The 23,508-nt window shown below is 38.2% G+C and overlaps 3 protein-coding genes across 8 annotated transcripts in view; 1 reads left to right on the forward strand and 2 right to left on the reverse strand.

Moving 5' to 3' along the window:
- LOC139811088 (retinal guanylyl cyclase 2) overlaps window positions 1–12,123 on the forward strand; it is a 47,205-nt gene extending 35,082 nt beyond the window's left edge. For 4 of the 6 annotated variants that reach the window (XM_071775144.1, XM_071775145.1, XM_071775146.1 and 1 more), the window contains 9 exons: window positions 137–286; window positions 837–1,008; window positions 1,403–1,543; window positions 1,776–1,968; window positions 2,274–2,445; window positions 2,873–3,143; window positions 4,271–4,282; window positions 5,184–5,785; window positions 6,196–12,123. In XM_071775144.1, coding sequence (XP_071631245.1) covers window positions 137–286; window positions 837–1,008; window positions 1,403–1,543; window positions 1,776–1,968; window positions 2,274–2,445; window positions 2,873–3,143; window positions 4,271–4,282; window positions 5,184–5,785; window positions 6,196–6,446 — 1,964 coding nt within the window. In that variant the 3' untranslated portion in view covers window positions 6,447–12,123. Of the gene's footprint in view, window positions 1–136; window positions 287–836; window positions 1,009–1,402; window positions 1,544–1,775; window positions 1,969–2,273; window positions 2,446–2,872; window positions 3,144–4,226; window positions 4,283–5,183; window positions 5,786–6,195 lie in introns of those variants that run through there. The other 2 variants (XR_011731541.1, XM_071775148.1) reach the window with 2 other exon arrangements.
- Window positions 12,124–12,272: 149 nt separating this feature from the next.
- On the reverse strand, window positions 12,273–15,077 carry LOC139811089 (uncharacterized). Its single transcript, XM_071775150.1, has 4 exons — window positions 14,065–15,077; window positions 13,388–13,622; window positions 12,991–13,170; window positions 12,273–12,687 (listed from the first exon to the last, which is right to left on the reverse strand). The coding sequence occupies exons 2-4, from the start codon at window positions 13,618–13,620 to the stop codon at window positions 12,678–12,680; spliced, it is 423 nt and encodes a 140-aa protein (XP_071631251.1). The 5' UTR covers window positions 13,621–13,622; window positions 14,065–15,077; the 3' UTR covers window positions 12,273–12,677.
- A 2,647-nt stretch (window positions 15,078–17,724) lies between these two features.
- LOC139811372 (uncharacterized) lies at window positions 17,725–23,140 on the reverse strand. The gene is made up of 10 exons (XM_071775637.1): window positions 23,055–23,140; window positions 22,369–22,544; window positions 21,685–21,849; window positions 21,071–21,241; window positions 20,829–20,937; window positions 20,369–20,522; window positions 20,025–20,151; window positions 19,377–19,544; window positions 18,894–19,208; window positions 17,725–18,421 (listed from the first exon to the last, which is right to left on the reverse strand). Exons 1-10 carry the CDS (start codon window positions 23,138–23,140, stop codon window positions 18,156–18,158), a joined length of 1,737 nt encoding a protein of 578 aa, XP_071631738.1. The 3' UTR covers window positions 17,725–18,155.
- Window positions 23,141–23,508: the final 368 nt, after the last annotated feature.

The following is a 23,508-nucleotide window of genomic DNA, read 5'->3' on the forward strand; positions in this document are numbered from 1 at the left end:
ACTGTGAGATCCAGGGTTTCGTGTTACTTTAGAGAATATAGGATTATATTAGGGGAGTGAGAATAGGATTAGAATAATTAGCATAAGCGAGCCGCTATTAATTTCGTTAATAACTGCCGGTTTGTTGTTCGGGTAGACCTGTTGTGGACCGCGCCGGAACTGCTTAGGCATCTGAATTTGCGGAAAAAAGGAACCCAGCCGGGGGATGTTTACAGTTTCGGAATTATCATGCAGGAAGTTGTTGTTCGCGGAGAACCATTTTGTATGCTCGCCCTATCTCCGGAAGGTAATGTGTGCACGATTTCTGTTAACGTTCGAAGTACATGAAGATCACCTCTTCTCTTCCATGACTCCAGACTTGAAATAATTAAGTAGACCGAGAAAAATGTATTCATTCCTTTATATCAATTATTTCAAATTGTAATCAATTAATTGTTTCTGTAAGGCCAGGATTAACAATTTAAATTATGCTTAGAGATAATAATTACTTGGGGAACATATCATATAGCGTTCCATTAATATAAAAAAAAATATAATTATAGTAAATGAAAGAGAAATGAGAGATAAAAATGAGCCAATTCTTCGCGCATATCGTTTTCCGATAAAATGATTAACGATAGACACATAATTACAACTCAGATTTTGCGATTACTGAGGATTAAATCTGTATTTACGCGTTAATTTATTGGCATCGATTATCCAAAAACACAATAAATTTCGGAATCTTGTAACGGCGCAGAGTCGATCGTCAGCGATTTGAAATTCTAACGCTAGAATTTTACAATCGCTACGTTTGAGGATCAAAACACGTCAAAGGCATTTCACGTATCTCGTAGATATAATCGAGAAAGTAATGAAGCCACCGCCCCTGATCAGACCATCGGTCAGCAAGGGTGCCGCGCCACCGGAAGCCATAAACATCATGCGCCAGTGCTGGGCGGAAACTGCTGAAATGAGGCCCGACTTTGACGACGTTCACGATCTCTTCAAGAAGTTAAATCACGGGAGGTAAAATCGATGGCCGACCATATAATCTTCAAGGCATTGTGCCCCTTCAGAGCAGAAATATTGGATGTGACATTGGCCGGAAGTCAAGGACTACGGTGCCGAAATTTATTTTTCGCAAATCTAATCACGATTCAATAATGTCGAACAGTTTTAGCTTTAAAAATAAAGACTTATTTTTTGTTAAATATTAGTTAAAAATTTTTTTACGTCAATAAACTTCAGCAAGTTAATAATGAGTAACTAAATATTTATTTTTTTATTATATATTTAGAAAAAAAGATCTTTATCAATTTTAAAGAAATATTTATTTCTTTACCCAGCTTTAAATTTCATCGACAAAACAAGTATTTTGTGGTAGTAATCGAAAAGACGCCCCATCACGTTTTATTTTCAGAAAGGTAAACTTCGTAGACACGATGTTTCAAATGCTGGAGAAGTATTCGAACAATCTGGAGGAACTCATTCGCGAGCGTACGGAACAGCTTGACATGGAGAAGAAAAAGACCGAGCAATTATTGAATAGAATGTTACCTAGGTAAACAGAGAAATATGTAAAATTTTTATTTCGCGAAAATAATGCTGTCAGAATTGGTTGGATAAAGTTATTGTCGATATTAAATTAATTCACTTCTGTTGCTTAATAATTAAAATTCGAAATTGACAAATTTTTAACAAATTGACTATCGGTAAAAAATTTATTAAATTGACAGAATGATTATTTTAACTATTTTTCGGGAAAATTAGCGTATTTGACTCGGTGTTTCTAGTTCGGTCGCCGAGAAACTGAAGCTCGGCATGCCCGTCGATCCCGAAGAGTTTCGCGAGGTCACGATTTATTTCTCGGACATCGTTGGCTTCACGACGATATCCGCGCGTTCGACGCCCTTTCAGGTGGTTGATCTTCTCAACGATCTGTACACTTGCTTCGACGACACGATTAACGCATACACGGTTTACAAGGTAATTGCATGATAATCGCGTGGCTATATACTTTGTTTCCAACAAGTTTATTTACCTACAATCTTATTTATATAAAGATAAAATAAAATGAATAATTATGTTTGCAAAAGAAAGTCTTACAAAGGAAAATAATAAAATTAAATATCAAGTATAATTTTACTAAGTACTATATAAACTATAAATAAAAGTCGGCTGCTGCTTTTAAAAAAATAGCATCCAAAATTTTAATTTTTTAGTTAGACGATATTTTTATCAGAAGACATTTCGGATTCCGAAATTACAGAATGCATATTCGAATATCATAGGTGGAAACAATCGGAGATGCCTACATGGTTGTAGGCGGTTGCCCTGTTAGGATACCCGATCATGCGACTCAAATAGCAACCATGGCACTCGATCTGTTACATCAGAGTGGAAAATTTAAGCTAAAACATCTTCCGGACACGCAGCTCAGGTTACGCATCGGTCTCCACACGGGTTAGCTATTCAAATAATTTCTAATTAATTTATAATAATTACTAAAAGTAATCTGTACGGTATAAAATTGCACTTAAAATTTATTTCCATTTATTTATTTCCCTCCTTTTGCTGTCAAGGAGCTAACACAATTTGTCACAATAACGATCGATGACATCGGTTTAATTGATTGATTAAAATTTAAAAACTGACTTTTAATTAACTTTGAGAGCCTTGCGAAAACAAAGTTTCATGTAAATGGTCGATTGAATCCTCTCGCCCGGAGATTTATATCGCTCCTATATTTTACGCTGATTAAATCCGTGCTGAAATAGCAAATCCGGATGGCACGCCGTCGTTTCTTTCATTCGGCAACTTCGCGAAAAGCGTTTTCGCGTACCTCGATCAAAATATTAAGGGAAGGAATTTCACTATTTCCTCTCGTCAGGCCCGTGTTGTGCCGGCGTGGTGGGTTTAACAATGCCGCGTTATTGCTTGTTCGGCGACACGGTGAACACCGCCTCGAGGATGGAGTCGACCGGGGCGCCGTGGCGTATCCATCTAAGCCAAGCGACGAGGGATCGATTGACGCAGGTCGGCGGATACCACATCGAATACCGCGGGCCCACCGACGTCAAGGGCAAAGGGAAGATGCCGACCTACTGGCTGCTCGGCAAGCAGGGCTTCGACAAGGAGCTCCCCAAACCGCCGCCCCTTAGGTAAGACGTTCCATCGAGAGCATTTTCTGAATTTCCACCCTACCTCATTCCCCGGCTTCCAGCAAACTCGGCGCGTCGTGTAAACGTACTCCGTGATTTAACGCTTCACGCGCGTCCGGCAGGTCTTATTAAGTTCAATTTATTGCGACCGGTCTTCCCCTCTTTTATTCGACGCGGATGTCACCACTCTTTTTCATCGCATTTCGGGCGTTTTGCTTGGAATGTAACGTGACAAGGGTAGTTCCAAATAAGTTGCCGAATACCTTCAGTCTACGAAGCGTACCCGAGTCTTCGTGAAGAAAAGGGTCGGATTTAATCAACGAAGTTACGACGTATTCCTTTGATTAAGTGTCAGAGAGCGCCGAGCGCTCGAGAGTTTTTAATTATGTAACAATGGATTGCGCGGCAGGCGGCCCGTACTATATGTCCGCGTTAAGTTTATCGCAACAACCGCGCGACTTTTGCCTCGTATCTTACTACTTATGATTGTGCGACGTACTCGCGAAAGTGATACAACAACAAAGTTTCCTCTCCCGCACCGTAACTATATTCTTTTATAACACCCGTGGGCAAAAAGTGACCTACTCGGTGCATGAATAAGCGGGAAAGAAAGACCTAGTATTTTTAGAATTAACGTTTATATGCAGGGTGTTTCTCCGATCTGACGCGCAACCTTTCAGCCGCAGATGGCAGAATCTAAGAAAAATAGCTTCCTCACAAAACCCGAGAGAGTCAGTTTGTTACGCGCGGTGGTGGAAAGTGGAAATAATTAAATAATTTACTCTTATTACGCAAGTAATGACAAAACTTTGTCGGAACTTCAGTTTATAATTAATTTCGAATGGATTTGAACAGGAATTTAATTAGTTAGTCGATCTTAAAATTAAACTGAAATATTTATATAAGCGAAATACTATTTGAAATGTATTCTAAATTTAATTAATTGAATTTTATCATCGTCGTTTAATGAAAATAATTTGATTACTTAGCATAAGCAAATTTGATGAAAAGGCGTTCAAGTCTATTTTTAACCATGCTCTTTGCATTTTTAATGTAGTTTTATTCGCGTTATTTGATTTCCAGATATTTAATGCTTTTATCTGTTGCCATTCTGCTGCTGCACTCAGGGAGAACCATGGGTAAGTATATAGATTCGTATATATAAATATGAACATTTAAATCGGTCATGTTATTATCTCACATATATTGAATAAATCTCTTTTCACGCTAGATATGTGGCGAAAAATTAAATTTTATAATATTATCTGTTAAAATTTTTTATATCCATTAAATTTTTTGTCCGACACGTTAAAGAGGAATTCTTATAAAAAATTCATCGCGGACTTTTATCAGCCTGTTACAAGCAACGTAAACTAAAATGAGAATGCAAAACGCAGCGCATGAATAAACATATACCCCAGAGACCATCAGGATCAAAACGATGTCAAAATGTCAATTACTCTCTAAAAGTTGCATCTCACGTCCTTAACTCGAAAAGTTTATTCCTTCCTCGCCTAAAGTTAAATCCTTTCCCTGCAATGATGTAATCATATCATTCCTCGGGATGCAACTATAATCACTTTTATAACTTTCCAATTTCTGTCGGTTCTTCACGAGCGATATACCAGCCAGCGTTAAAAGTTAAAACGGCGCGACGTTCATGAATAAACACACCCATACGAAACATCTGGTTACACCCGGCATCGAAATGTCGTTCGCATGTCAATTCGCGCGAAAAATTCTCACATATCCCCGCGTTTTCCGGCATATGAACCGCTCGGCGGAAAAATAGCGGTATACATAAGTAACGCAAACATTCGATACGTACCAATTCTCATGCGCCAGCACTTCGGAATAAAATTCGAGTTCTTTTCCCTTATAGGAACCGTAAAAAGCTACGATAAAAGTTGCATTTTAAATTTATCGCAACTCCCAGAAACTTGTATAAACGTGGAAAAATATGTGGCGCTTGCAGTCACGTTTCCGCCCGGCGGCGGTTCCTACGTTCTCCCCTGAATATTCTAAACTTTCCTTTCGAAGGCTCGACGAGAGTCTCTTGCTGGTCGGTCACCAGAACGGAGCGTCGAGCGACTCGGCGTGCTCGCAGCTACCGGTGATCCCATCGCAGGACGAGACGCACGAGGAGGAGCCGGCGAGTCCCGTCGAGGTCGTACCCGACGGTCAAAACCGCCAGGATTCCGTCAGCAGCGGAATGACTACCAGCGACAGTCGAGCCGCGTCCTTCGAGGAAGGCGCCGCCACCAGGAAAGTCGCCGTGTCCGTGCACAACGAGCGCACGTTGCTGCCGAGCTACTCCTTGAAGTCCACCAACGACTTCGTCGAGGTGTTGCAGGGCAAGCAGGACACGGTGACGAGGACGAGCGAGACGGTACACGGCGGCGTGACCAAGAGCACGTCCAGCGACAACCAGGCCTCCCTCAGCGTGTCGACCTCGATGACCGGGGGCGATACGACCGCGGCGATCCTCGGCGCGTCCACCAGCTCGCTCTCGTCGATCGCCAGCTCGGCGGCGTATCGGCAGCCGCTGGCGAGGCATCGCCGCTTCGCTGGATGCATCGACGAGAATGATCTCAGCACACCGTACAATTATTACAGATGTCTGTCGCCCAACGAGCATCACGGTGCGTATTCGGAAAAGAGAGTCTTACGTCAGCCCTTTACTTCTAAGACCCCGAAGCCCAAAAATTATTTTTTTAAGTCGAATTCGATGACCGATCGATTAACGAATGTTGTCTATCTTTAGAATTTAAGATGAGAATTTTTAATTGCAATTTAAAATTCTTAGTACATACAAGCGAGAGATATTTCAAGATATCTGACCTCAATTTCGGTAATTGAATTATTTATTATACATATAGATGAGACGATTTCATACATAAACTTTAATCTACATCTAGATTATTATGTTTTATTACATAGAAGGATATCGGATTATTCAAATATTCCCAATATCCCAAAAATATAAATGGAACTTCTCTCATTTCATCAGTCCTCCGCCCTTAACGGATCATATTACTTTCTCTGATTTCAGGGAAGGGTCCCGGATGCCGAATGCTCAAAAGGCAGTTCAGCCTGGACCGTCCGGACGAGCCGGTGTCTATAATTCCCGAGCAGCCCCAGCCAAGGTCGACTCCTCGTCTCTACAAGCAAAATAGCGCGGGCGCGGCCAACGACTTGGAGAGAATCGAGGAAGTGCCACCAGCCACTCCTAAGCCCCTCCTACAGAATTACCGTCATGCCGCTTCCGTATCCCTCTCCGTCGAATCCCTATCGTTACGTTAAAATCCCCGTTGAGAAAAGTTTTCACGAACGAAAGATCGAGCGACGCGAGCGTGTCGCGTTTAAAGCAGCGTTTAGAGCAGCGAACGATTCACGCCAAGAATCGCTATTATACGATGTGATTGATAAGATAAAACGCCGTGTAAAAGATACGAAAGATACGAATTGCAGTTTTACGTCTATAGCCGTAATTCTACTTCTAGGAAAAAAAATACAAGAGAGCTCGGTTAAACTCTGAGATTGGAATCAACGTTAATTGAGATTAACGGTCAACTGAGATTAATCAACATTGACGGCACCGATCTTCGACGATCACGACCGAGAAAGAAACGTCGACTTGAAAACTCGACCGCAATAATTTGAGGGTCGGTATCCTTGAAGACGCGTTCCGCGCGTAATTAAGTGACGAGTAAATGTGTACGATTGCTGTGACTCGCTGCTCCGTCTGTATTCTTATCATTGTGAGTGTACATTGTATTGGTGTCCGATAATACCCGCAGGCAGGGGATCGTAACGAACGTAATTCGTGATTAGAGATTTAATGGTTTAGGCGTGTGTTGTAAATTTACAAATAATCGTTGGTGCAAAAAGAAAAACTTTCTAGGATTTACGGGCGATCCGCTATTTCCTCGGAACGTGTCTGTACCTGTCAATCTTACGTATTTCGACGTTTCATTGATAACGATTCAACGACGCTGTCATCATCCGATCTTCGATGCTGAATTATTAGCATCTCAGATATTTACAGCACAGATATTTAAGGAACACTCTTAGATATCTATCGAATATGTTTAAATGACGCGCGATATTCAGAATTCTGAATGTTTTGGGTATCCAAGAGGTTTCATTAAATTTCTATGCCTCAATTTTGTACTAGATATAACTCAATTACTTTATTAGAACGTTGAAATCTTGAGCAAACAATGTACTTCTTGTTTTCAGATTTTTTTTTCACAATACTGCGTAAAAGCGATCGTTTTTTACCTTGCAAGAATGAAAAATTTTCCTCTCTCCCACGATTATTTATTATCTGTAATCGTCAACGGTTGTATACTCTCGCTAGATGTACTTATCTGTAAAGCGAAGATCTAAAGTCGATTTTACTGAATGAAATTTAATGTTATAAAATCACTTCCGCGCATCTCGTGGAAGATAAGAAAGTTCCAATTCCATAAACTTAACGCGGATCTTAGGCTATTGACAGAGGCAAGACAGATAGCAAGATAAATACAAAAGGAAAAATATTTAACTAATTAATCAGTCATTTATAATTTTTTGTTAAATATATTTCGATAAAAAAATTATTCTTTAAGAAAGAAGTTGAATATATTGCTCTTACATGTACAGTCTTTATGTTAATAATTATATTTCGGTCGAAACTCACGATGCCATCGATGGACTGTGATGTCAATCGAGAAAGAAAGTTACATGGGAAGTAATTAACCATCTCGCGATTATGGCAGCAGAGAAGTACTTCGTCGGTCAGCAGGTACGTAAATATAAATGTGATTGATACTGTTGTTATTTCCGGCCTAATAGATTCATGATGAAGACCGAAGAAATCCACTCGGTCTTCCGTCGCATGCGAGTGGATTAACAAAAAACATCCTTTTAAAACATAGGCATTGTGCGCGAAAAATAGATAAATGCAATGCTTTAATCATGAACAGATAAAGACTTTATCCATAATTGAATAAAAATTACACGCGTAAGCAAATGGTACTTATATCCTTTAAATCCTATTTTTTTTCCAATAATTTATTTTAGAAATTCAGCATTTGAAATATTTTCGAATTTTTTGTTAAACAAATTGAATAAATTTTTTTCCACCAAAAATTAATTAAATGTCATTTCTTTCTAGCAACTTTTTAATATTTATTATTAATTATCTTTATAATCAACTTTTATGTCAAATTCTATTAAAATACGATTAGCATAAAATTTGATAAAAATACAATTTATTTATAATTTAAAGCTTAGTCATTTAAATAAATTGTTAATTGTGGTTAATGATGATAGTTTTGGAACAATCTGTTAATCATTGTAAGATCATGGCTCAGATAGTTACAGTATCTTTGAACCATTCGTGTTAAAGATTCTCTCTGAAGCCAATATAATTGCATGGATTATGACAGGAGGGAGTTATATCCAACTGGCTTCCCTAATTCACCGTTTTAGAAAATCTCTTGCGGTCGACGAGCGAAAATCAATCTTGCGGCGAGTCACGAGTGACGAGTGACATAAGAAACGATAGACCGGCGATGAGAAGAGCTTTCTTCTCTACACGTTCCCTCGTGCCAAGTGAAATTGCTATGCGGCACAGGTTCTTACTTTATGATCGTAAACGCTGGTAATGTCACGCCAAGCGCACGGATGACGGAGTGCGCGACGTAAACATCCGGAGATCGCCAAGTGATCATAATGGACCTAGACCTCGATCGGCTATGGCGACGTGCTATGGCTAAGGGATGGATTTTATTGTCAAGATAAAAGTGTCGTCACACTCGATCGAGCTTCCAGCTGTTTATTGATTTTTAAATGCACCCATTTAAATGCGGCTTCTAAATTGCTGTTTGACTATATAGCGTCGCGTGCAAAAAAAAATCGCCCACAGATTTCTTATAAAAACGAAATACTTATTATTTTTTATTCTTGACTTGTTTTTGACGTGCAATCATCGTGTCGATTTGCACGAAACAGATATTTTTCTATAATTAATAAATATTAGAAAAGATTGATTCTTATTTTAACAGAAGCGTGATAATTCTATTAATACAAAAGAGATTTTTGCATTGAATTAAAATGTGCCAACAATATATTTAAAATTTTTAATGTTTGACAATACATAAGAGAGAGAAGAAGTCATGGTTATAACTGAATGTCCAAAAAATATATAAATATAAATCTTGAATGTATAGTCGAAGCACTTTATCACGGTCGATTCAACATCGTTTAAAGAATACAAATTGCAGTAGTAAATTAAACAAAAAAATAAAAGGATTTAAAAAATTAGAGATTCTGACGAGACGATGAATACGATCCTCAGACACGAATGGCTGATAACAGGGAGGATAGGATAAGGCACTCTCTTATCGCGGACGACAATCTCCATTGCGCTAATCTCTTGTCTTTTTGGTATCGCTTTTAACAATCGAGGCCAGAATCAGATTATTCCGCTATAACCGCAGTTTCTCCAAAGCGGAGCTGTAAAACAAATTCATGTTTTGCATGTCACTCGAATTCCTCGGCCATATCCGAGTGCGAATATCCGAAAACGCTATGTTTGGCCACTTCAAACCAGAATCCCGTATTTGAATTTATTCGGAACATATATATCCGGATGATGCAACTTATGGATATTCGAACATTTATATATCAGCTCTACCTCGAGCGTCGTGTGTCGCCCATGCGTTAACTTTCGTCCGTTTCTTAAAACAGCTGTATCCTGATGTCAATGTATATTCATAAATTTGATCTATTTTTGCAGAATGATGTATTATTTGATAATAATTATGTAAAAATGTAATTAATATACTTCTCGAGTCGACGTCCATCTCCACATACCTGTCAACATTCACGTTTTTAGCTTCGCCATCTGCCTTAGGTTTTAGCTTTCTTCTAGTGATAATAACTGATTTCATCACCTTTTGACATAAACAAAATTCGACTGCGAGCACTGTGCGATGGTAGTATCTTCCTGAATTCTTTGAACGATTCACGAGATTATCACAATAATGTGCTTGCCTATCTCGAAATTCAACCTAAGCGTTATATCAATGCCGCTTTACGCGGCAATCTCAGTAATTCTGTGCCCATAACGGCAAATACCAAATACGTATACGATGTTAATTAAAACCTTTGACTGTATCCCATGTACAATAATAAGTGTGCGAAACAGGAGTGAAGCAGACACGTTGCGTACTCTTCACGAATATTAATCATCGAAGCGAGGTGGCAAACCAGTTAGAATGTTATAAACCACTTTCCCGAATCAAAAGAGGATTCCTTGAACGGCAAAGGTTTCCTCTTTCATTCCGCGATACATGAGTCTCGAATCAAACACGCTCGTCGAGCCTGACTAGCTTCTCGACGAGCTCTCTTCTTTATTCGATATAGAATATACTATCCGACCTTTTCTAAATCAGCCTCGACTGCGTCGAGGTGCTAATTCGGACGACAATCGTTAAGGGATATAATAGCATTTTTTTAACGTAACAAATAGTTATCCGATCATTCTCGATGGCTGTCCGTAGCTCGCGCGAGAGAAAGAGAACTCTTGGCAGTTTTTCGCACGATGCCCTCGCGAATAAAAGAGATCGGGTATTCGTTTTAATATTCCATAGCTCGGAAATATGTGCGCAACATACGTACACGTGGCCGGGCCTACGTACTCAACGGATATACGTACCTCGATGTAATTCGTGTAGTCACGTAGTTCACTAATGTTAGAAATATAAATAGGTATAAGTAGCTTGTACATCTCGAAGCGATTCGCGTTCCGTACGACAGGCATCCTCGAATTGCACACGAACGGATTGATACAATTTCCGGAGACACTCGATTGACTCTTTTCGCTACCCGATTTTTATTCCCTTTTCACTCCCGCTCGATATTTAATTATTCTTCACCCTGAAATTTTTTTACATTGACATTTCCTTCCAATTTCTTTCATTTTTAAGAAGTTCAATAATATGTCTCTCGCAATGTATAATGTATAATAAAAGAATGAAAAATACGGGAAGAAAATTAAACATAATATTAATTATGAAAATGTGGAGTTAAAGGGTCAATCAAAATTCTAATTAATTTCATTAAAATTGCTAATTAAAGAGCAGGTACTCTTACTATTTACCGTACTTACTATTTAGTATATTATCTTTGAGAATTTTAAACTATCCAATGTATCGTTCTACTTATTCGCGCCATTGTTATAAATAAAGATGAAAGACTAAGAATAATAAAACTGTTAAAATCAAAGCAAAATCATAAAATAAGGAAGCGCGTAAAGAGTTAATACAAGGATGCTTGTCAATCGCAGTTTATCGCAATGATCACTTGTTATCATATGTGGCGTAGCAAATATGCATCAAATGCCCACTCATAGATAATTAAGTGACAGTATGTAACCAGAACGCTCAATTTGTCTCTACATATTTTTACGTACTAATTATAATTTCTCAATAAGCGAGACAACTGTTTAAACAATCTGTTTAATTAATATCATTAATGCAATTCTTTTATAAACGATAAACACGTTGGAAAAATCTATAAACTGCAGTCATCGCTAATGGTTGAAATCGGTTGCCGGAGGACAAATTGTGCATTCTCACACGTTCTAACATTAAGACCTGCATTTAATTATTTAACAGATCGATACAGGGCTTATGTTTCTCTGTTGAGTACTTAAAATGGCAGAATATTCGCTACGCTACTGGCCATCGTTTCTACACTTATATCTGGCTGTGTGAATAGAAGAGAACTTATTGTACACGTATGAATGTTACATGTTAAAAGATGTTATCGGAAGAATATCTAAATGCATAGTATTATAGCAATCGATGGCGACGACGGTTGGATATTTGTATATTTCAGACGCATCGTGCGATTATATACTCGTTATTAATACTTCAATGTTACTCGGTAACATCTTCGGCAATAAAGATAATCATACGGCCGTAAAGCTGTCCGCTTTGTACCTCCTGCGTGTGTAGCTCCTCTCCCTTCAATATAATTTATCGTCGGGAAACGATCAGAGACTTGTGCAATTTTCTAATTTACGAAATGCAATTTGAACTAAAATTCTCATAAAATCAAATAACAGTTAACAATAATATTATATAATTACATATTAACTATTGTATATAAATATAAATCATATTTATAGAAAGTCCGAAAATAATGTGCCAAAAATTTTGGATCAAGAATAATGTTTTCTGCTGAATATTTTATCGTGCTTTTCAACAGAAATAGAAGGAGTAAATGATTTTAACGCTAAATACGCTTGTGATATTTACAGGCCGTGGTTTATTAATCTGTAATATCAGTAACAAAAATAACAATCTCTTCGATTATACTATCGCTAGATAATCTTACACTTAAAGTTGGATGACCTGACTGACTGAGACTCAACATGATGCACGCGCAATTATATGGCTGTTCCTAGAATTTCGAGGTAAAACGGAGGGAGAGATCAGACTGGTACGCTATTATTAACGCGAGCTGTGCACTTCGGATTTACCAGCCACTGTAAAGAAAAATCAAAGGAACGTTAGAGAGATTTAGCAGGCAGTAATTTTCTGAGAATAATTGATTTCCGAACAATAGTCGTGATATCTAAGCACGCTTCATTTAAGCTATTCTTATAATATCTGTTTGAGCAAAGTAGTAACTTTGATGTTGAATTTTTCTAAAGTTCGATATGCACTTTTTCAATAAACTTCTTTTACCAAACAAAATATAAATCTAACTGCAATAAAAGAGGGATCGTATTTTAACGATATATACTAATTATTAGAAAGGACAGAAGAGAGTGACCAATATTCCTCACCCATAGGATGGGTCTGGTTGCGACCAGACTGGCGCAGCATACTCGGCATGCGGTTTGTAAATAGGTTTTGGAACAATTCTCTCGATATAAACTGGTTTCTCGACGTATTCCACGTACTTTACCGGTGGCGAAAGATAGACGTGGTGTACTTCCGGCGCGCTAAAGTAACCAGCCTTGTAGCTGAAAATAAAATAAGAAATATTTAAAAAAGAGAGATAATATAAAATCTATATATAATAAAATGTTATTGCTGAAATATATTATTAAATCACATATCTTACTTATTTTTGCAAAATTGGAATCTTTATTAATAATCAATAGCGAGATAATAAGAAGATAAAACGGATATACAACTTGAATGCGTGAAAAAAGGATATAAGTTACAAATTTATGTTACCCCTTCGCGACGCCAAGACCGAAACCAAGAAGACCAGCGCCGAGCAGCTTCTTTTTCAAGAACAGCGTCCTCTTATCCCTGGTGTGTATCGCGCCGTTATCGATCTGATCTTCGACAGCGACGTTTCCGAGGTCCAACGATTGTTGATTCTGTTGGACAGCCTCTTCCGCTGTTGCTCTCAATACGAGAAAACAACAAACGGTGGCGATGAAGGTGACAATAGCGCGATGCATCTCTGTGTTCACAAAAAAACAAATACTTTCTATCGCTATTTGCTATTTCACATCATTCACCATCAATTTCTCCAACCGATGTAAGCTGAGCATTCGCGCAAATACCTAGCGCAAATTTACAATATAAATATGCAAAACTTTTTATTCAATTAACAACGCGAATACAAATGCACGCGCACGTGTTGCAAGTGACATACGGAGAATTTGATTTTAATTTTTAACGTAAACACCACATTTAAAATTAAATTTAATTGGAGATAATTTCTAATGCGATTATTAACGATTTACACTATAGGCATCTCCTCGGGAACGCATGTCGTCTTTCGCCATCAAAGTCAGATTCGTAGTCGAAATCGATAATGAAAGTGCTGAGAATTAATTTCACGTTTCCTTTCCCCAGGATCCCATTTATTAATGCCGAGAAACCGGTTTCGGCGGTCTTACCTTGCGTCTCAGTCACGATAATGCACGGTAGGGATCACGGTGACGATACACCGCGAGAACAGGCCCGAATACTGTGACTTTGATCGAGGAATCGTTCGATTTTATACCGACTTGCCTACCTCGCCGCTGTTTGCGGCCGGTATAAGCGCAATTTCGAAGGCGCCTCCTCCCCTACCACGGCGCCGGGAATGGCCGGGAATGAGCGGTTTAACATCGAGTTTAGGACGATTAAACCTATTGTGACACCCGGGAGAGGCATTGTTGCACACATCGCGATAGCAACTGCTCAGCCTCGTACCTCACCGAGGTGGAAGTTCCGTGGGAATTTCATGAATCTCTTATTCAGCTTTCTTTAAATGACGAAAGAGATTGACTGCAATTAATTTGCTAAAAAAAAAATCTCCCTCTATCAATCAAAGCGTTATTTCAATCTCTTTTCTCTACGCTAATTTTTTTTAATTTTATATTTCTTAAAAAACCAATTTTTCATTGAAAGGTCAGTATATAATCAGGAAATAAAAGAAACAAGTCGGAGATATCTCTGCTGAAACTGCATAAAGTAGGTATGTATACATTAATTATTACTTTCATATCGCGACATAAGAATTTTCTGGTTATACGTGCTCTGCATTTCCGTGTTTTTGATGCGGCTTCTTTAAAGAAATAAACACCGCATTCGGCGCGCTCGCTATTGTTTGCAGTTGCAATGGTTTCTCCAGAAACCTGTTCGAGTCGTTTTCCTCCGCTCGCGCTTTGGAAAAGTGTCCATGGAAGGATCCATTACCAGAGCGATCTAGATCTCCGGATATGGGACGTATATAGACAGAACTTGGCAGATTCGCGGAGGCGAATTCGAGGAAGTGAAAGAAAGCGGAGCGGTAATAGGGACATGACGCGGACGTCGTTTCGATTTATCAACCCCGCGACGTGACAAGCAGATAATGCCCGCTATTGTCGGCTGCAACAAGTAGAGCGGCGGAGGAAAGAAAAGAATGGGAAGGCCAGAGAGAGAGAGAGAGTAGCGCGGAGGAGACGGGGAGAAAGCGAGAGACTGCGCAACGAATTTCCCATTCCTCCTACGTGGCGGGTGCCCCACGTGGCCCGCCTTTCAGCGATACACGCGTGCTTCTGTCGCACGCAATTGCGGGGCTCGTTACGTTTGCAATCTGATACATACGCGTAATCATTGGCACGCACGCGGCCACACACGCGCGTACGCGAAATGCGATCGACGACGAGCGAATGACAATGGAAATCCCGATCCGCGCGCGTCACCGCCGTCACCGCGGTCATAATCCGACATCCGACGGTGAATCCGAAGCAAGCGACCGATAATCCGGCTAGTGATCGACATGTAGCGTTTGTAGCGATGTAGCTGGCGTGTTTAGGCATTACAACATTATGGATATCTTGTGTGTCGCAATAAAACTGGCGCGCGAATATTCTCGCAACGATATAGTGAGAATGTAATATCGAGAAGAAATGTAAAACTTGCGGTAATGAAAAGAAATAACGAGTATAGGAATAATGAGGCTCTCTTCTAGATTCATGTTAATGAGTTTGCAATAATTAATCGATAAACTAATTGCGTGTGCAATACTTCTTAATAAATATCGATTAATGGTCTATTTCTTCCCTCAAAGATATACATCGCCTTTCACCCGCGTTTGGCGCGTTCCCAACTACTCATCATGTTTATCTTAATTTCACGCTCTGTTCGTTTCGTTTCAAAAATTAAATTTATTATGATTTTTTTAATCAACTTGTATTTTAAAGTTAAGGTATCAATTGTAATCTTATAAAAAGGCGCCACAGCACGTGGACTTGAAACCATAAGTCTCCGAGTCCACTGCTGGGCAGAATCGATGGGCCGGTGGGAGATGACACGCGACGCAATTCGGTAATCGACGTAGAAAGTGTCCGAGAGAGAAGAATCGAGCTTTCGCAAGCAGACGTGAAGCAGGCGCGAAATTTCACTGGGTCGCGAAGGCCGCCGCGCGTCGCGAGGAATAAGGTGCCAGCGACGTATTTCCAATATTTTTTCGACGTTCCCCGCTAACGGCGGGCATCACTCGGCAGTCGGCACGCTGATGCGCTGTTTGCGGAGACGTGCCCCCACGTCTCGTAAGTACAAGTCTCGCTGGAAACTGACAGGCCATTTGTACGAGGAGATTAGCATGGAAATGGAAGTTCAGTCCGCGGTCCGCGCTCTAATAAGAGATGCTTCCGCGCCGGAGGTATAGACAGCTTGTCGGGACAAAGTTCACTCTTTATGCTATATATCCCCTAAATTGCATTCCGAGAAATAAATACGTTGTTTGTTACGTCGTTAATATAATCCTGCGCGCGCAAGTAGGTCTAGTATAATTATATTTTATTTAATATTCAATATAAATTTAATAAAATTTAATTTTCTACTATAAATTTAATATAAGGATATAGTATAATATTTAATATTAATGTAAATAAAAAATAATTGCAGAAATTTGAAAATGTTTCCTAATTTTCTATGCTAACGACGTTAGAATATCGAATAATGAATAGAATTTTGTAGATTTAATTTTTTTCTAAGAGGTATAGTAGGAGTGTGGAATGTTAGAAAAAATATAAAAATAAACAAATTATATATATATTGAACTTTATATCTTAAATAAAAAGGACTTCCTTCTATTAATTTAAAATAAACTCAAAAAAAATTTTAATAAGATTCTATCAAAGTCGAGATTCAAAAATTTGATGATTGCGAAAAAAATATGCGGGAATTTTACGATAGTATGTATAGAGAGAGACACAGAACACTCTCTTCTTTGAAGAACTTTATGTCTCATACTCGCTCAAAGTAAAATGTATAATAATCCAAATCGCGCGCACAATGCGTTTGCACATGTTAGAACGTAAAACACGACCGATACTGCGCCGCGCAGCGAATCGACCACGCACGTACTAAATTCAATATTCACTTTTCGCTTTGTATTCTTCCTCGGTACTCTCTCCTGGGAGAAAAGCGCCGTTTCACGACATCCGCAAACTTGTATGGTTCACCACAAAACAACTCCGCATGCCGCGACTACAGAGTGGCTTCATAAATAATTTATCAGGCCGACATTCGCGGGACCTTTTGCAAGGGGTGCGCTTAATTAAAGAAAAATTCTTTCTCGAGACTCTGTAAACTGAGAGCCTCCCCTTTGAACGCGAATGCATGCTCTGTTACTCACGCCTTGCGAACCATCAGATATGTAATATATAACTATATAAACGTGTCTAGACGCTTGAAAACGTCCATCTGTCTAGCGACCGATTGTCTAGACGTGCTATAGAAACTACGTGCTCTGGCATACATATTTTGGCAATGACGTATTCGCAGAGTGAAATCAATCGGTGCGCCCGACATCAGTCCAAGGTGCGTGTTTGACTTCCCAAACAGAGCGTTGCACAATGTCGCTATCGGTTAATCTCTCGGGTGCTACCTTCATCATCGACGAATTAGGTCGCACTGTGCTGAAATTATGAAAATGAATAAGAGCATGTTGAAGCAAATGATTATGAATCCCTCGATGAAAGTATATGGTATAAAATGACATTGGTATCACACATTAAAATGATTTTAAATTGTGTAAAAAGTAGAAAATGATAAGTAAAATCTAAAATTTTGATCTAAAATTTTGGTAAAATAATTTATTCTTTTGTAGGTACATTAGTATCTTAACTTTTCAGAGATTCTTAATAATAATGCAATAATACGTTCGCAGTAATATTTATTATTCCTATTAGCACAAAAGTTAAGTTTTATCATAGATTTTGTTTTCAAAATAGTCAAAAATATATATAACTTCAATATTTCAAAGAAACATATACAGTTTCCTCGAGATAAGCAAAAATCGAAAATTTTGTATTGCCCATAAATGGAAAAGATAAAAAGATTGGGCGATAATAATCAATCAAGAAAGCTGCGATTGTGTTCCACTCGTACAGTTTTCTACGTGGTTCTATTCGCTTAATCATGCAATTTGTTAATTCGTACGTATAACCGTTCAATCAAAGGCTGAATTTAATTTAACTCCATTTAAAGAAGGGATTTTAATAACGTAGGGCTACATTTCGTCGTTATCAGTAGGTCGGGCTAAATTAAAATCAAGGATTTCATCCGATGTCAAGAAACGGACGTCGCTGTCCTCCGAGAGCGCCGATCCGCTCGCTCCTCTCTTATAAGTCTTTCTCCTCCTGATAACGATAATCACGATCGCAAGCGCCACGAAGAGTACGGCCAAAGTTGCACCCACCGCGGCGACGATCTCCAATACTTCGATGCCTCTTCCTTGTTTTACCTTTTCCGGATTCAGTTCCACGTCGTGCAGATCTGTAAATTTTTTTCATCGTTAGTAACAGCAGCCAGTATAATCCTGGCAACAAAAATCTATTGTCGAACTGCCGACATTTTTCATTGTATTCTAAATCATCAAATTAATCAGATTTCAATATGATTCACACATAGTGTAGTGTGTGAGTAAACATTTTTAAATAATTAAATTGGGTTGTCTCGAGACATGCTATTTGTGTTAAAAATTTGCATTTTTTCCTTCTAATTATCAGCCAATAATATTGTACATAATTAGAAGAGAAGGATCAATCGATACTTATTGTTAGACACAGGTATAAAATGCATTATAAATCTATAACACAATTTCTCAGTTAGTAAGTCTATACTCGAACTTTTCAATTCACTTCGAGATCCTTTTCAAGGGATGGCTTAAACTAGGCCGAAACGTCCTATTGCGATTAAATATCAGATAATTTTTTAACTTTCTCTGTATATAATAAAACAGATATACCAGATCGATCCTGAAGTTCTATGTATTTCGTCGTCGAAGTTATCTTGGATACAAAAGGCGTCTCCTTCGTTTCCACCTGCTGTGTTGGCTTCGCAGACGTTGTCCTCCGCGACGGTTTTTTAGTTTGAGGTTTAACCGTTGTAGTCGTGGTCGTGGGTTTTTGCGGAGTCGTCGACGTCGTCGACGAGTTGAACATACCTGGATCGATATCATCCTTCGGATTTATAGGAAATCCTGTCAGAGTGGAATTCTTCATCGGTGCAATCGTAGCGTTACTCGGTGACCCCGTAATACTGTCGAGTATCGTGCTGTATCCTGCAATCATAATTAAGATTCTAATTGTAGAAATCTCGCAGAATTACCATAAGCTGGCATCTGTGGCGCTATCGTGATTTTATAATCCAATCAACCGATCGATGGATCCCCCAGTACATCCTGTCGAAACATCTCATTGAGAATCCTGTTAAAATAATAAACAGTTACCTAGTATGCAGTATTCAGCGTAATCTGGGCAGCAAATAGAGCGTTCCGCACAATCGATCGTGCAAACGCACTTCTCCGGTCCAAATGGCGGGGCGGAAGTAACATTGCTTTCCGACGAAACGCATCTGTCTCGACAGGTTTGTTGCGCGTTAATTATTTCAACTTGATCTGGAACAGATTTTTTAGAATATATGTAGATATATTTGTGTAGTCTATTTCTCTCTGTACATAAAATTTTTTTTAGACAACATGATATTAATTTTTATACATAGAAATTAACTTATACATATACATTAGATATTAATTTATATGTATAGAGATTAATACATAGAAATTTTATACATAGAAATTAATGTCTGTAATATCAATAATTAATATATATAAATTAACATCACACTACCAAAAAAATAAATATCTGCAAAATTTATTTTAATATTTTTACATCCATATTTTTATCTTGCGCAAGGTAAACGTTGAAATAAAATTGCAATATTTGAAGCCGACGTTTGGACAAATATTGCACATAAAATGAGGAAAATTTAATATATACGTTATTTTTCCAAAATTTCACTAAATAAATCTATATAACGCTTGCCATTATTCTACCACGTATCGCTTGAATAAAAATTGATTTACGTAAGAACTTACCATCATCGCCTACGGTTACGCTAGTAGACTCGTTTTTAACAACACATTCCTCGCCTTGTAAAATAGCGACATCGTCTATTGCGATATCGCTCACGTAACTAGCACCTCGCACTCCTTCTACAATAATCTATAAACAAATGTTCCAAAATTTTGTTTTAATTCAAGATCAATTGAAATTATAATTATCTATTAACAAGACAATCGAATTTGAACATGCGAAATATATAAAAGCTTTGGCAGGAATTTTTTATTTCTTATAACATATTTTAATAGCAATGTTTCAATGATCAAAGGCCCAACTTAATTATTTGAAAAACAATTAAGGTTTGAGATCACGCACGTACCTGAAAGCTGGCATTAGCTTTCGGTAGATCGGAAATGCCGTGAAACCACTGATTTCCTTGATTTCCACTTTTGGTGAATATCAATAGGGACGTGCTATTCTCTTGCTTGAAATATATATTCAATGAGCCGATCGTGGCACCATACATATGATACCTATTGAAACAATTCATAAAATATATGTAAAGCTTTATATGAAATCGTATACATTATATGTTATATATCTTCATTTTAATATGATATAAGTTCAATGTTGGAATTTTTACAACAGACATGTCGCATTTCTCTCTTTATATATTTTACTTCATTTTATTTCATCTGATTTTATTTTAATAAATTTATGAATAAATATCGTTAAGCTTACATAGAAATGCTTAAAAAAAAATATTTTACCTACGTTTTAAAAAACTTAATCTATATAAAAATTGAAGCAATGTTATATTTTTATATTACATTACTTACCAGAATGAGAAACATCCCGATTCGGTCAATGAGGAATTGTATAGAGGAGATATGATTCTAGCCGTATCGTTCACCAATCGTCCGGATGCCTCAATATAAAGATAATGCCCTGAAATCAGTGAGTGAGCGAGTAGTGAGTGCGTCACAGTCACAATTATTCGAAAACAAACACAGCCTCTTTCCTCACTAATCTAACATTCCAGTGAAACGTTTAAAAAAGAGTTACACGGAAAATGACGTACCGTCATTGCCAGCTCCTAGCGTATGGTCATGCGTCGGACCAGTACCGATGTGTAAACTCGGTGTCTCGAAGTTGTGGCGTTTCCAATCGAAATCGTGCTGCGGATCTTGTTGCCACCAGCAAAGATCCGGGCTTTCAAAATCGCATTTTGTCGGTGCGGATGCATTCGCGTCTTACCATAGATTATCACAAAAGACGTTGCATTAACACGAATAAAGCTTGTGGCATTGTCATGCGAAGAAGAAAAAAAATTGAAGTTGAAATAAAAATAAAATTAATAAAATGAAATTTTTAATTAAAGGTGAAGCAGGGAAAGGAAAAGGCTGAAAAGGGAGAAAAAGAAAAAAAGTAGTTATGTATAAGTTATGCAGTTATGTAAGAATAAATATATTGCATAAATATATAGAATAAATACATATATGCAAATTGAGCAAGCGTGACCTATTAAGCTTTACTTATCAGTAGCAAAAAGTAAGTAATTATACATTTTTGCGGTGCTAAAAATAATTTTTGTCACAAAATGTATATGTAACTTGACTGCAGAATTCATAGTGCAATTGTTAAGCGAGCGAAGCAGTAATAACGAAATAAAATTAGTTCTCTATTGCGGAGTACTTCGACAATAAGGAATCGTTCCATTCCATTGGCGTCCGTCGCAATAAATTTCAGCGCTGCCGATCAGGGAGTAACCAGGTTCGCAAAAGAACATTAGTATTGCACCATTAAATTTCTGTGCCATAATCAGGTGATCCGGCGCAGGCGTTGAGGGGCATCCCGTGTCTAACACGATAAGTGTCAAAAAGATAAATCAAATCTATAATATGCAATGTTATCCAATTTAAACGTTTACAAATGTCGCACTTAAAATATATTCGCTCTGTTTGTCCCATCGATAATTCCTTCCCGCATTAAATCCGAGATTAAAAATCTGATTAAAGTATTGACAGCGCGAGCCATTTTGTACTTTTCCATTATCGCACGTTGCTTTACGCACGCATTTTATTTTAACATATTCTGAAATATTTAGCATTTCGTAGCCCGCGCGCGAACAATCAAAAACGAAACAAAGAGACAATACATTTGTAAGACTTCGCTTCTTCCTCGAAGTTATAAATTTTAATTGCCAGATATTTTTTTTAAGAGAACTCGCTGTTCTCTTGCGTCTCTAAATATTAAATTACCAAAGATTAAATTATCCGAGGAAAAACAATATGAAGATATATGCCGTCGCGTTTACATATAAGGCAACATTTTCTGATTAACAATTTTCCCAACGTTCTCACATTAAATTTTACTTACTCACACACACGGGAGCAGGAGTGTCCCACTGGCCACGTACGCACGTGGAATATTTGTTGCCCACAAGAGTGAATCCGTCCAAACAATTAAATCTCACGATTCTACCTCGACCCCGAATGCGAATTCTTCCGTTATTCAGTCGCATCACGGGACATCGGCCTGTAAGGGAATGATCACTGTTACGAAATGCCATTAAAAGCGCATCAATTTATGAAAACTAAATCGATTCCATGGATTTGGGTCACCATCCGTTCCATGTCCATAGAAATAATTGCAAGTGGAATAGATTTATTTATAAAACTAATATAGCGCCTTTTAATCTAACGAGATTAATAATAATAAAATAAATTAAAGTAAAATCAAATAAAATAAACGTGTTGTGACAATAGGATAAGTTTATAATATTGTCAATCAACTGTAATACTTGTTATCAATTTTTCATTTGTTTTTAAATTGACGTTTTCCCGAATTTGTAAAAGCGATGGCATTTCAATCTCGAGCGCGCGCGCGCATAACAATAGTTTTCCGCGATAAAGTGAATTTCTCTGGCAGACCATCCGTGACCATCGCGAAGAAGTAACTCGATATTGGTTTTACAGAAAAGTATCACGCTGATTGCACGTCGCGGTTTCAACGTCATTCGAATTTCAATCTTTTTTTTTTTCATCGAAAAATTTTATTTTTGCTTACTCGACAGAGCGAACTGCCAAGAGCGAACGATGGACTGGCCGAAGAAAACGAATAGTAGCAATATCATCGAAGAGCACTTCATCTTCACGCAAGTATGTGAGATGCACATGCATGTACGTAACTCGCGGGAAAACGAGTTAACGGAAGAATCTCCACGGGGTTGTCGATATTCCCCGAGACAATTCGAAAGATCTTATTTCCGTTTTATTTCAAGAGCAAACACCGCGGAGCCGCGTCTTTACGTTGGAACAATAACACGGAGTTTACGCGGTTTTTTAAATATTTCCGGCTTCGCGCACCGCTTATTTACACGATAATCACAATACGCGATCTCGCTACGCGAGAGGAGGATTCCGACGAAAGAAGAAAATTGCTCGAGTTTGCGCCATTAAGCGCGGCGAGAACGAAAATGGAGCCGGCCCGGATTCATCTTTCCATCTGGAGCTTGTA

This window comes from Temnothorax longispinosus, chromosome 4, assembly GCF_030848805.1.
Source record: "Temnothorax longispinosus isolate EJ_2023e chromosome 4, Tlon_JGU_v1, whole genome shotgun sequence".
Classification (NCBI taxonomy): domain Eukaryota; kingdom Metazoa; phylum Arthropoda; class Insecta; order Hymenoptera; family Formicidae; genus Temnothorax; species Temnothorax longispinosus.

What these genes read in the sequence shown, in the direction of transcription:
- LOC139811089 (XM_071775150.1), bottom strand. Translation starts at nt 13,620, where the DNA reads ATGCATCGCGCTATTGTCACCTTCATCGCCACCGTTTGTTGTTTTCTC. An exon ending in GGTCTTGGCGTCGCGAAGGG is followed by an intron (nt 13,171 to 13,387) that starts GTAACATAAATT and finishes TTTTATTTTCAG; the next exon opens with CTACAAGGCTGGTTACTTTA.
- LOC139811372 (XM_071775637.1), bottom strand. Translation starts at nt 23,140, where the DNA reads ATGAAGTGCTCTTCGATGATATTGCTACTATTCGTTTTCTTCGGCCAG. An exon ending in TCCTGCTCCCGTGTGTGTGA is followed by an intron (nt 21,850 to 22,368) that starts GTAAGTAAAATT and finishes TTATCGTGTTAG; the next exon opens with ACACGGGATGCCCCTCAACG. An exon ending in AACGATTCCTTATTGTCGAA is followed by an intron (nt 21,242 to 21,684) that starts GTACTCCGCAAT and finishes ATCTATGGTAAG; the next exon opens with ACGCGAATGCATCCGCACCG.